Here is a 13,891-nt window from a genome sequence, read left to right on the forward strand (position 1 = left end):
GATGCTGCTGCTTCTTCAGAGAATCTCCACGTCCCCACCCCATCCATCAGAAGCTGGGGATGCTGCCTCCAGCGATGTTCAGCTGAGTGCTCTCTGCTATACAGCATTTTATCATCTCAGGGGAGCTCCAAGCCACACTGCAGATAAACTACACACAAGAGCTGGAAGGAAGCAGAGATGGAAATTTCTCTGGGGAGGCAGAACGTAACGGGATCGCCTACTGCCGCAGGAGTTGTGGAGCTGTTGCTGCACATTACTAAGAAGGAAACTGGAGACCTGGCAAGTACATCAATCGAGCTTACTGCAGCTTATATAATAAAAATCCTAAATCACTGCAATTTAAGGGATAACGACTCCATGTTAAATGTATGCAGGGAGTATTGACAATTTCTCATATATTGCACAAAATTTCACGTTACTTAAGCGCGGTCAGGATTGGATGGCTACAGGAGATTTTACCCCACCAGTATTATCTCATCTTTGCTGGAAAACAATACAGAAGAAAAATTCTGGGAAATGAAGCTGTCAGGACTCCACATGCAAATTCTCAGAGACATTAATATGCTTTGTTATTGGGCCAAAAAGCTCAATAAACATGAAAGTAAGGGTACTTCAACAGAGTGTTCGAAATTAGGGCTCGTCTAGTAAAGCAGACCTGATCTGTCAGAAGCAGATGGGACTTGGGAGATAAGGAAACGTGTATTCGTACGATTCTAGTCAACAACATCTGTAAGTTCTAGGACATCCGATATACTGTAAGTGGCAAGCACTAAATGCACTTTGTGACTCGTGATTGTTTAAACACTGCATTGCAGACAGAGTGAATACAAAAGAAATATGATAGAAAAGAAATACAATTCCAGCACCAAAGTTGAAATGCCCTGTATCCAACTTCAGAACTTGACATTGTCAAAATAAGGCCACATTATTTCTGGTATTCTTTATTAAAAATACTGCTGTACACATGAAGAATGAAAACAGGATTAAAGATGAGTAACACATATTGGGATCATGACATTAGAACTTAACATACTGGTGCTTTTTAGGGGAAGCAGTTGACACCTGAATTACTGAAACAAGGGCAAATCAAAAATACATAGGTACCCTCAACAAAATATTTACAATATAGTAAATACAGCAACAGAATTTAAAACAGGTACAAAAATTAAAATGACCAACATCAGATGATTTCAAAGGTTGTCCCTTCTGTGCTTTTAGCTGTAAAAAAATAGGAAGGTTAGAATTAAATTTCCCATCTGGGAGGGCACATCCTGGTGGCTCTTCTTTTTAAACACAGATACACAATTCTTCCTATGAATGGACCAAACTACAACTTTAGGACAACCTTCTAAATGGAATTAAAATGGGGTAGAAGGGCTCTCCCCAAAAAAACACCCAAGCTGAACTTCAGACTGTTCAAATCATTCCCAAATACGGACCAAATGAAATAAATAGAAAACAAAGCTCAACTTTTTTTTTTTTTATGTATTACCTGACACCAAATATTTTCTGGCTGACATTATGTATGAAAACTTATTAGCTGTCTACCTTTTTATTTTTAAACCAAGTCCTGAGGTTACTAGGGGCTGAAGCAAACTGACATTATGCAAATACACACAGGTTTGCAATTTAGACATGTCTTGCAGAGGGTGGTTTGCTGGTCTAAAAAGGATGAGAATTCAAGCCCTATTTTACCCCTGCCTTACACTTTCACAAAATATTGGTCCACAAATTAAATTTTCAAAGGTTCCCAAACCCCACAACTGAACAGATGATCCCCTTTCATTTTCAAAGAAAACAATACTGGAAAAAACCTCAGCCCGCTTATAAATTAAGCATTTCATATTTCTTCTAGAATACAAGTACTTCTTTTTTGTACAAAAGAATTACAATATGATTTGTCAAAAAACATATAAAAGACAGCTGCTCTTCCTCAAATACATGAGCTAATGATAAAAGACTGTTTTGCATGTTCACTTTTCAAAGTTCCTGTTCCTTTTATATTAAAAAGAACACTCTGGCAACTGTTATCGTTTGAATATTAAACATTATGTTCCTTTTAAAATTCATTCGATCAAATGCAACAATAATCGTTTTTTAAACTCAACAACTGATGCTACCTAATGTGGATTCAACCACATTTTCTAAAATGTGTAAAGCATGTCCCTAGTCTTCAAAGCTTTCGATGTGAAGAGAGTTGCTTTTTTCTCGATGCAAGTCTCAAGGCGGAGAATCATTTTAAAGCTTATAAAAGTGGACAGAGAAATATTAAAAACTTCTCTGAAAACTACAAATATTGAGAATTATTAAAATTGATGTCAGTAACATCAGTTGCAAGTGCTTAGAGTCTGTCCTGACCTTTTGAGTTTCCACATTTTCTTCATGGTGAGCACCCAGTGCTATTAAAACATTCAGTGCTGGGAAAGGATAGATACAGTCTTCACTACTGCTTTAAGAAAGGAAATTCCTACATATTTGGCAGTCTTCAGTATCAAAGTGTAGGTGTTTAACTAGAAATCCCATGAATACCCAAGTTTGGAGACAACTGCATGTCCAAATATTAGAAAGGTAATTGAGGAGGAAAATTCCAGACTTTTGAGACTGAATTACTTCAGGAATATTCATGTGTTGAGTATTATCAAAAGTAATATTACTTTGGGCTAAGCAGTGACTGCAAAGGCACAGCAGATCATTATCCCTCCAGATTCAGGCTGTAAAACTTGAAAAGCTCTTGATGCCAGACAACTGCTGTGTTTAGTTAATCTTCTTTTAACAGTGTCTTTGTATCTGTATCCAGTGTAGCGTACCATAATAAAGCTGTGGTTCAAAGAACAGAACTTTATACAAAAATTATACTGTAAATAACCTAAAGTAATACACTCCTGAAACTTCAGGCATTTAAACAATTTCTTTAAAAAAAAATCTATTAAAAAAATTGCATAAATGTAAATGCTTCTGACTAGCAGGAAAACGTACAAACAGTTTTTAAAAGGCGCTGGTTGTGTTTAGAGCAAGTTTGATATGCTCCTTAAATTATAGATGTTTCCCATTATGCTATTTTCGTCACTTCGCTTAGACAAGGTTTAAATCAAATGACAGGGGACTTTCTTTCCTTTTTTGTCAATTCACCGATACTTCACTTGACTGGTTTTAAAAAGTTTCCTCTTCTCACATTTCTTTGAGCTAACAGTGGGTGGCATACAGAGCGCATACAACACACTTTTACAGAGGTTACGAACTAAACGGTCATTAATAGAACACAATTTCTATTAAATTATTTACCTGGTCCTTTATGCTATTCTGGGTGCAAATAATATCAAAAATGAATAAATTTTGCTATATCCTCAGTGACAAAAATGTATCCCAGAAATGTCCTTGCAAAGAGTTTCCCTTAAGTATACAATGTGGCAAAACTTCAGAGATCAGAAAAGTCTTAAAAAAATTAAAATTAGTGCATATACAAGTGGAAAAAATAAAAGCAGGAACATCATGCACCTGATGTGTTCCTTAATCTAAAATAAATTCTTCACAGATAAAGCCTCCAATGGCAGCCTTAGCTCTAGGATAAGTGAAACATTCTTCCCTTCAAGTAACAGTGTACCTGACTGAAGTGCAAGCAGCTTTGCTCATCTCCTGTTTGTTTCCCAAATGTGAAATGAGATGACAACAACAATTCAGCTGTAGTGCAATTTGCTATTGGTTAAGTTCCTCAGCAATGTCCTGCATGCTTTCAGCAAATACTACAACTGACCATTTGCGGCTGCAATCAGTTCTTGAAAAGTATTTTCAAAGCAGCGTTTTAAATCGCTGTAAGTTACCACAAGTACACTCTTCTCATCTCTGGAAATGAGGCTTATTTTTTCTGGCACACCAGCATCTAACTGTAACAAGAATGCAAAAGATAAAATAAAAGAAGTGTGAAAGAAATGGCAAAACATTTCCCCAATAACAAAAGCAATCAATTTCTTGGCAAGTACGTTGTTGTGATGCAGTTCAAATCTGCTAACATCACAGAAAGGAAGGATCTGAATCGCGCCACAACACTGGACTTGCCAAAAAATCGAGACATTTTGGTCTTAACCTGACGGACTTTCCAGACCTTTGGACTAGGTTACCATTGTTTTCTTCCCTTTCCACAAAGCTAATAATCCTGCAATACTACCTTCCCCTGTGCAGAAAGCCTAGCAAAATTTCCACAGAGCTCCTGACGAACAAAACCACCTTTGACATGACATTTGCACATAAGATCCACAAGCCTCCACATAGGGTAGGTAAATTACTTCTTGCCCACTCTAAAATGAAATAATGGATGGATCAGCCCCAGGTAGTCTGAAAACCAGTAGAAACCCAAACCTCACATTTTTGGCAGTACTGGAAACAAACTAGTTCCTAAGCTGTATGGTACATTTCATCCCTTATGCTAAAGGAAAAAAAAATTTAAAAAAAAAATTACCTAGTTATAATCCATATATAAATAGATAGTTTGGGTTTAAAGATTAAAGTCTGTTCCACATTCGCTTTCATGTTTTGTTCTGACTTCTCCAATTCAATATAAAAAAAAAAATCGTATGTTATGCTATGTATTTTAGAGATGTACCACTAAATCCTAAATTGTAACAGAGGAATATCCTACTTTACAAGCTGAAGTCCCTTCCAACACTGTGTCTTATGTTCTCCTCACTTTGCAAGAAAAGTTCATCAATGAAGAATTGTCAGATTGTCTTATAATGCAAAACTTTTGTAGCTCTGTTTTAGTCGATAGGTATTTAGGTATTATTTAGGTATTTCCAAATACTTGACACTACAAACTTTCTTATTCCAATACAGAAGGTGGGGCAGAGACAAGTGGGTATGACACTACCGAGACAATCTTTGGAAATACAACCCCAGCAGGATTAAATAAATGTATTATAATATTGTGCTGAATAGCAGAAGAACTGTTAAGTTTGTGACTGAGATGTTCCACTAGCTGCTGTCCGGAGCAACACAGCAAGTTAGCAATTTCTTGCATTTGTCTTCTAAAATAATGTTCTGAGTATAACCTTAAAAGACGGAACCTCCCCAATTTAAAGTTCCTGCTTTGTGAATAGTTTCAGAAGGACAAAAGTAAGCCAATTAGCTTTTAATTATTGTAGATTAGGATAAAACCACCAGTCTCTTCCAACATCCATTACAAACTATTATCGCAGTTAAGGCGTTTGTGAAATATTGTCTACTGTTCCCATTAGCATCATACAGGAAATCAGTGAATTACCTTAATGAAGGCAGGATATGGAAGATCTGTATTAAGAAAGCCACACTGCTAACTAGAAACATTAATATTTTTCTCTCCTCCTGTGGAGGCATAAATCAGTATTGCCAGCTGAAAAGATCCCCAAAACGTCACATTCTCCAATCGAGTAATTTTCATTCAAAAGGAATGCTTTTGGAGTGTACCAGGAAAGCCCAAATAACCGCTTCTAGTGGTACACGCTACAGTTTCAGAAGTGTTTTTTAGAGTGTATTTCCAAAGTAGAGCTCTGTAAGCCTTACATTTTTTGTGTGCTGAGCCCCCAACCACAGAAGAGAAGAGTCTCTGTTTAAAAAGGTAAGCCATGAACATTTATAGAACAAGGCATTCTTTGACACCATCTCTTACCTGACCTACGAATTCAGGACTGTCCCCTCTTGCTACAGTACTGTACGGGTCACTGCTTTCAAATCATGATGGCATTTCACTGCCTATTTGAATATCAACATGCTTTCTTTTTGATTTAGCCTCAATCCCTTTAATGTCCTTTTTAAAGTGATTACAGACACCAACCAGAAAGATAAAAAGGAGGTTAAAGAAATGCACAGCAGTGGTCTAATAGGAGATTAAAAGCCTTGACAATTTAGAAAAAGATTTAACTGTAGTTAAGTCAGTTGTTACATGTCCAAGGACCTGTATAAATTCAATTTCTTCTGGAGCAGAAAGTTGGCTATTCTAATCCTAGAAAATAAAATACTAGCCACTGAAACTGTATATTGTCAGTGTCTGCATCACCACCATTCTCTACAGAGTGAGCGGAATGACCCAGCAGCTACAGGGTAAAAAAAAAAAAAAAAAAAGAAAAAAAAAGAAAAAGGAAGAAGTAGCATCTTAGTCTCCTATGAATTACTGAAGTTTGGCAAAACAATGTAAAATAAGTTGAAAGCTGATCTGCCAATAAAAAAAAAAAAATCAGCTCACGCACGTACTTTTTTAATTTATGGAGCAAGACAGGTTCTACAACTACTGAAGATCCTGTGGTCTCTCACACGTCTCCTGCTATTAATCATGAGAGTGCTCAGCTAAAATTTTGCTAGTGGTGCAGCTCTTGGAAAACTGCAAATAGCTTTGTTAAATCAACCTTGGAAAACAAAGGGCTGGAGAGGCTACTATCAGAAGCGGACTTAACTTTTGAAGTCACAGAAATTTTCCAGCACTGTCCTAGATGGTAAGGATTTTGCACAAATTTCTATCGCAGTTTCCCTCCTGTCTCCTACTCTGGTCAGCACAGTTCAGGAACGGATCCTTTTGCCTTACGACCATCCTCTGTGATAACTATATCAGCAGAAACCTCCCCCAGTTAAAGGGGTTTTATGGATCCTTTATGCTGTGTTGAAAGACCAGAGTAGCATAAAGGGACCAGCATTGCTTATCCACAGTATTCAGTGCATTCTAGGATTAAAAGTTAATACTGTATCTCATGCTATGTTACCAAATTCCAAGTTTTAATATTAATGTACTAAGTTTATTTAAAATATCCATAAATGTTTGAATATTAGCTTAGTGAATACATTGTTTTCATCCAAAACAGGGGGAATATAACCATCAGTTAAATTAACAGAATTAACCCGCCAATGCCAACTTGCTTTGAAGTGGAATATTATTTTAAAGAAAGTTAACCCAAACAAATTTTTAAAAGCTAACCCAAGTACAGTGTACCTTGTTAAGACATGAGATAATGTGACTGAGGTCAATCCAAGGAGTACCCGCTTCTGTCACCTGATGGAAAAGGTGATCTCGAAAGAGCTTTAGTAAATACCTGTCTCCAGTTTCAGACCACGTTGGGTCCTTCTGAAACCTGGTGTAAAACAAAGGCTCATATTAAAGCTCAGAAAGTTAAAAAAATCAAAACCCACAGATACACGTGACTCTTCAAACTAAACTGAGTAATCTTACTGGTCTGCTAAGGTACATGCTACAATTTGCAATTAAATTACAGTCTCCTTCCTGCCACAAACAGAAGATAACATATTCCAAGTTTCTCAGCTGCTGAGGCGCCCGAAGCTAATGCCTACCAAGGGCCACAGAAAATTAATGGAAGAAAGCAAGATTTATCTTCAACACGTTTAACATGTAAATGTTAGAAACCAGCATTACAAACAGAACTCAAGTCTGTTGTATAGGATGGAAAACAAACCATGAACACTTCATTTTTATGTAGCAGTCAATCAAAAAAAGCTGAAAATTAACTAGCTTAAAACCAGGATCTACACCATTTGCTACAGTTAAAGCAAGCTACGGATTTCCTCAAAAACTACTGTCACTCACAAGATACTGCTAAGAGAAACCATACTAAAAAAAATGAAGCAACTTTGGCATATCTATTTGTAGACGTCTCTTGTATTTAAAATTTTCGTCAAAGTTGCTTATCTTATTTTTCTCAAGGCTCTTAAATACTCATTTATTCAGGGGCAAGTATGGGGAAAATGTTTAGCTTAAATTTATGAGGGAAGAAACCTGGCATTGCAAACTGGGTTTTATATACTCTACACCATGAAAACAAGCATTTCTTACTCTGGCCTCTCATTGATTGTTCCCAATTTTGCTAGAAGCCTAAACAACCTTCCATTTTGCACCTCCTAGAAAACAAGAAAAGTTATTAAATTTCTGAAACATAAAATTAAGACGCTTATTTGCAAAAGATATACAGTAGTAACGCCAAAGAAGCACTATTCATTACAATTATTTATTTATTCAAAGAAGAGCGTATAATTTTTTCAGAAAGAGATCGAATGCATTATACTGTGTATCGATAACCCAAAGCACATTTTAGCACTTCATATTCAAATTATAATGTGGAGCACTGGATCAGGCAATCTATTTCTTTGTGGAAACATAAGTTTAGTCTCTTGCCAGCCTATACTTACAAGTATGCTAAAATACAGTAAGTTAAACAAGAAGAATGTGTTAATATATATACACACACTTATCAAGACCTGTAGAAGTATATAGTATAATACCTTATTTCAGGTAAAGATGAGAAAGAACATAATCTACCAGATCTGTTTTTCAGAAATGCTTTGTAGGCCATTATTAGTAAATATTTAGCAACAATAAAATCAGACTAACATTCAAATTACAATTTATTCCAAATATAATTTTGAAACGAGTTTTTCCCCAAAAGCTAGAATTTAAGCCTTAAAACAGTATAAATTCTGAGTCCATCAATGACAGCGATAAAGCAATGAGAACGAGCTCACACAAAAGACAGAAAATTAGAATTATAGATGCTTAGAATACATGCAACTGAAAAACTGATTTCATACATTTTTCTACATCACTTAGGATACAGTAAAAAGTTACATCCTAGCTTACATTACACTGTGGATTAATCTTTTAAGTAAAAGCTGCTCAAGGCTGGCAGGAAAAAGATTCTCTCCTGATATTATTCATATTCTCCAATGGCCCAGCTCTCCAACATTATTCATGCTAAGCTGCACCTCATTCCATGCATGATCATATTGATTTCAAATGAATTCAGTCTGGAGTAGATTACTGTGCACAGCTGAGTGCATAAAGTAGGTCAAGGTGATAATAGCTTGACCTCAGACAACCTATGGGTTGCAAGACTTCTATTACCAGTCTAAAAACACACAGCAGAACACCTTGTACCACAACAGTAGCTACACTTCGGAGTCTGACAGGGAACACTTACCTTGTCCAGCTAGCAGAGGTCTATGCAACCTCCAAATAATTTTTTGGTGTGTGGCCAAATACACAAAAGCCAAAACCAAACCTGTGCAAATGTCACTGCCTTGCAGACTCCCAGTCAATGGTGACACAGATGAGCAACACTGGCACTAAGTCTCCAGGTGGCCTCTCTGCAGGCTTGGTAGCCTGTAAGGCAGGGACCTCTTCTACAGAGTGGATTAGAGGACTTAAAAAACTGAGGCTTTGGATGCTGTGGCATATAGATGATGGGAATATTAAAGTGAGGAAGGAAAGGGATATAACGTATTGGGGTCACTGCTATGTGAAACGTGAGCGTTACAGGAGTAACAAAATATTCACGGCTTCAAGAAAACAAAGTTATTAACTACACACAAACCACTTCCAGCATCAGAAGCCCCTAGGCTACAGATGACTGTGTGCTTGGAGAATACAAGGAAAAATATCATATGTGACAGTCTTGTTCTAATACTCTCCCCTAAGCATCTGCTTTGGGGCAATAATGAAGAGAGGGTACAAGGCTAGACTTAAGGGATACTGTAGCTCCGTTGTTACTGAGGATGAGATAGAACAAACAGGTTATACTATAATAGCTAATTAGCAACTGCTGTTTATCGCTGCCAGGTAAACAGCTATTCCAAATTGCGGGCTATGCAACACCTTGGATTTGTAGTGGCTTTGCTCACCTGCCAGTGATAAGCAACTGACACAACCAACCTGACTGAAAATGTGGACTGCTGAATGCTGACTACAGGACAATCTCCCATCTTTGTTATGGGAAAAGGTCCACCTGCCCAAATTTGCGCAGGCACATTGGGCCACCTTAACAAGAAATGATCTTAAACATCCTCAGAGCAGGAGTAGTGGTTGACTCTGATAGAGTGGGCACCCATCATCCAGAGCTCTGCATCCAAAGCAGATACTGCCTTGCTCTTCTACAGCTCTTTGGGTCTGACAGACTTCAGTATCTTTCACTAAGGAGGGGAAAACTGTTATCCAACAAGCCAACGGTGGAGAAATTAAGAGAACCAGTCCATCAGAATCCCAACCATTGGTCTACTGCCTCTTAAAATAAAAAAATCTCTCAATGAGGGCTTATAATGGAAAGGAGTCACGGGACTTGATTAAATCCTTCAAAACTTAATACCCTATCCCACAACTATCTCCAGCATCATGAAAGCCTTCTGTAACGTATCTCAGTCTTGTTAGAACATCCTGTGGTCAGTGGCTTCTGATGGGCAGACACTCACTCTTTCCTGTTGAAGAAATACACGCTAACATGGGACAAAGTATGTATTTCCTTTGTAGCCAGCACTTGATAGCTTGATTGAACTTGATAGACTAACCAGAGCCCCACAGCAAGAGGTGCACGGTTCAGGGAAACTGAGGATGGCAGCCTTTATCTCCACGATCTAGCATTCATTTGGAAAGGAAAACATATGAGATAAGTAAAGGGACACTGGAATCCCAATCTGTCCAAGAATTTAAATGCAACATTTGTTGCTGTATAACCTCTAGCATGAACTACATGATCTAGTGTGTGATGACATACATAGCCTCATTTACTCAGAACACTACTTTTTAACCATTCTATAAAAACCACCTTTTCCCCAAGACAGCTGGTTGGACCTGAAGATGTTACTTCAGTTAAAGCCCAGCTAAGGACATCCTAAAACTAGTGGTTCTTGGAGCTTTTGGACTTTCAATACCTTGAGCTGAGAGTTCTCAAGTCTGCAGGCAGATTACTTAGGTTGCCAAACAAACAAAAGGAAAAAAAAAGCAGTAGAAAACATTCCCTGTTAAGGTACAGCTGTAGGAATACTGACTATAGGTCTTCCTATAGGAATTACTAAATTATTTACCTTTGCAAGATCTTCCTCTATAACATCATTTCGCATTTGAGCAGCATCCAACTGAGTATAGAATCGTGCACCAATCATAGGCATGATATCATTTACACTGCGAAGCCTGTTTTGGTCGGTCAGCAAATACCTGCCAAAATATCCCCACCCCCAAAAAGATTACTTAAACATGCTGCAAATGCCAGAGAGATCATCCTGTTACGATTTTATAACTATTTGACCCTTATGTCTATTTAATACACAAAGTTGACAATTGCAGTGTTTCTTAAAAAAGACATTAACAAAGAAAACACGTGTTTTAACTTGCATGTATACATCCAGTCAGTTATTTATACAAGATAGGAGTGTACTTTTATGGAACTGCGTAGTTCACCCCACTCAAACAGCAAGAACATACTCTAAAAGAGAGAAGATGTGAAGATTCAGACTGTAATGCAATTGTTTTTCAAATGAGGGAGGGGGCAGAGATTTCTACTTTTACCTCTTAGGCTGCAAGAGGAGAAAGGCTGACTGTACTAAAGAACACCACAAAATAATGTGCAGCCGAGAAAAACTAGCACTTAAAACCCTTTGGTCAAAAAGGCAATGTGCCTATTTCTCAATACCTTCTGAAACTGTAAGATAAGGCTAGCATATCGCTATGGTAGATAATAGGCAATGAAGCCCAGTATTGAAGACAACTTAAAATGCTTGTCTTGTTTAAGTTCCTAATTCTTATTATGAGCTTTAACAGCACTTAGTAAAGAAATATCTGATTTCATTAGATATACCATGAAAATACACATTATACAAACAAATTTTAATGTTTAACAATGCATTGACTTGTGCAGACAACTTAATGACAGTAGTTATAGCCATAATCTTACTCGCATCTAAAAATACCATTTGACATTTTCATTTGCATGTTTAAAAAAAGTAGTCATTTCCTTTGAAAGATTTATTAAGCAAACTTACAAAATCAGATTCTTCAAATCAGAGGAATAGTTGATTGTCACCAGTTCCATTGCTTTCTGCAAATTCTCTCTCTGAATTCCTGATAAAGAATTGCAAGCCAAAGCCAACACAACTTTCCCCAGGGAGATCAGATCTGCTTGCTAACAGGGAAAACACACAGAGATAAGATTCTTAGGATAGATAAACATTACCTACGGTACTAGATGGTGTTTAAAAAGAAACAGTTCTTCACTAACCTTAGAAGAATTTGAGTAACTAAAATAAGCACTATCCCAATCACAGTTCAATAGGACTGTCCAAGTTACAGTAGTTAAAATGTACAGAGGAAAATCTGTCCTGATTTTCTGTCCAGAAACCTAGCAATTTCTAAGTACTATGTTTATCTTTGAATGCTTAAAATTTACCTATTTTTAGCTTAAGGATAGTACCAGAGAGAACTCTTGTGTAGTGAGCAGAAGCTCTGCACGGAGGTTGTCCTAACCACCCACCTGCTCACTTCTGACAAGTCAAGGAGCTGGTCGCAAATAGAGCACGTCTTCTCAATACAAGATGCAGAAATACCCGTCAAGGATGATTTGTTAAAACAGAAACAGTATTTGCTGGACTCATATCTCTTCACACTGGCCATCCACACCAGATTCTAGCAAATGATGTTTCTGTTTTAACAAAGACCTCAAAGATTTTCATCTCTGATAGCCAGTGTGAAAAAGAGATGAAGTGCCTGAAATAACTAGACAGGAACAGGCCTGTATGGCCGGCAAACTGAGCAGCATCACGTTTTGTGAAGACGTCCTTAGTGTTACTAATCACCTCCCTTAAAGTAGAACTGCCCTTAAAAGAGGAATGCTGCATACAGGCTGCTTTGCCACAAAAGAAAATTCTGCCAATTTTAACAGACAGCCACCAGAAATCATTTTGAAAAGCTACACCAGATTTTAAAGCCCACTCCTAAAAACAGGAGTCTAATTTAGCAGCAGACAGTGACATCCATAGCAAAAGCCATGCCGATTCTTTCCATAAAAAGGCTTTCAGCTGCACACAACTTGGCCAAACTTGAAACAACTGCAGCTTTTCATGCTGGATGCCTGCTTCAGACTGAATTTAAGAGTCAGCTAGAGATACGAATTTAGTATTTTTGAGTTTTCTTTTGAGACAGTAAGATATTTTTGCAAAAGTAAAAAAGCAAAGCTAGTAATTATCAAGAACGTCAGCTCCATAGTCTAGAGCAAGGCTGTGGTGTTTAGCAAAGAACGCAGTCATACAAGGAATACACCTTCTGTCATTTCTATAAGAAAGGCCAAAAATTTGACAGCACCGCAACATTAAAAGTTCTGTTTAGAATTTGGCAGCTTTAGAAAAGTGCTGTGATGGTGAATGTGCCACAGTCCCCCCCAGCTCTTCCACCCAGAGGGGTGACCACGTCTGCTGCCTCCAGCTGAGCAGAGCTTTGCCCGCAGCCCCATCTCCCAGGTGGTGAGGGACAGAGCAAAGAAAACCTTTCCAGGTCTCTCAATGTCCCTGGTGTTTCCATATCACGTATGATGAAGCGGCACAATTTAAACATGGATACGCAACATGGCAGAAGTTAAAAAGAATGGTACTCTTGTGCTAATGAAGACAGAAACAGGATGTGGAAAAAGGGACAGAAATAAGGACAAAGTGGTGGAGAAGGAGATGGGACTACCATTTGCTAGAGCCCATTTCCTAAGGCACCTGGAATTCCTGAGTATCAGCGTTCCTTTATATTTTGGTAAAGAGAAGTGAAACAGAGCAACAAACCCCATTTTGGTGGGAACCCACCTGCTTCCACTACCAAGTAGTCCATTTGATCAGCAGAGGACACTACTATAGTACTGAACAGAGGAATCTTTCTCATGCAGTATCTATACAGAGACTTGTGTCACCTGGCACAATGGCATTTTTTTTACTGTTTTTTTTTCTCTAATAGACTTAGAAGAAATACATAAGTATTTGTACGAACCACAATCTTTCTTCTTTCTGCAGTCCCCTATTTTACACTTAACACCTTCCAACTTTTAGTAATTCATAGAGATGTATCCTATATAAAGTCTCTATTATCACACAACCCTGAGACACCAAAAATAAACAACTTCAG

At 37.7% G+C, this 13,891-nt stretch overlaps 1 protein-coding gene across 5 annotated transcripts in view; it reads right to left on the bottom strand.

The window, feature by feature from the left end:
• Positions 1-930: 930 nt before the first annotated feature.
• The window catches only part of PAN3 (poly(A) specific ribonuclease subunit PAN3), an 82,888-nt gene continuing 69,927 nt past the window's right edge, over positions 931-13,891 (bottom strand). For 4 of the 5 annotated variants that reach the window (XM_049822882.1, XM_049822879.1, XM_049822878.1 and 1 more), the window contains 5 exons: positions 11,776-11,915; positions 10,822-10,951; positions 7,805-7,869; positions 6,950-7,088; positions 1,106-3,881 (listed from right to left, as the gene is read on the bottom strand). In XM_049822882.1, coding sequence (XP_049678839.1) covers positions 3,741-3,881; positions 6,950-7,088; positions 7,805-7,869; positions 10,822-10,951; positions 11,776-11,915 — 615 coding nt within the window. In that variant the 3' untranslated portion in view covers positions 1,106-3,740. Of the gene's footprint in view, positions 3,882-6,949; positions 7,089-7,804; positions 7,870-10,821; positions 10,952-11,775; positions 11,916-13,891 lie in introns of all 5 variants that reach the window. The other variant, XM_049822880.1, reaches the window with a different exon arrangement.

Source organism: Accipiter gentilis, chromosome 19 (genome assembly GCF_929443795.1).
Source record: "Accipiter gentilis chromosome 19, bAccGen1.1, whole genome shotgun sequence".
NCBI lineage: Eukaryota > Metazoa > Chordata > Aves > Accipitriformes > Accipitridae > Astur > Astur gentilis.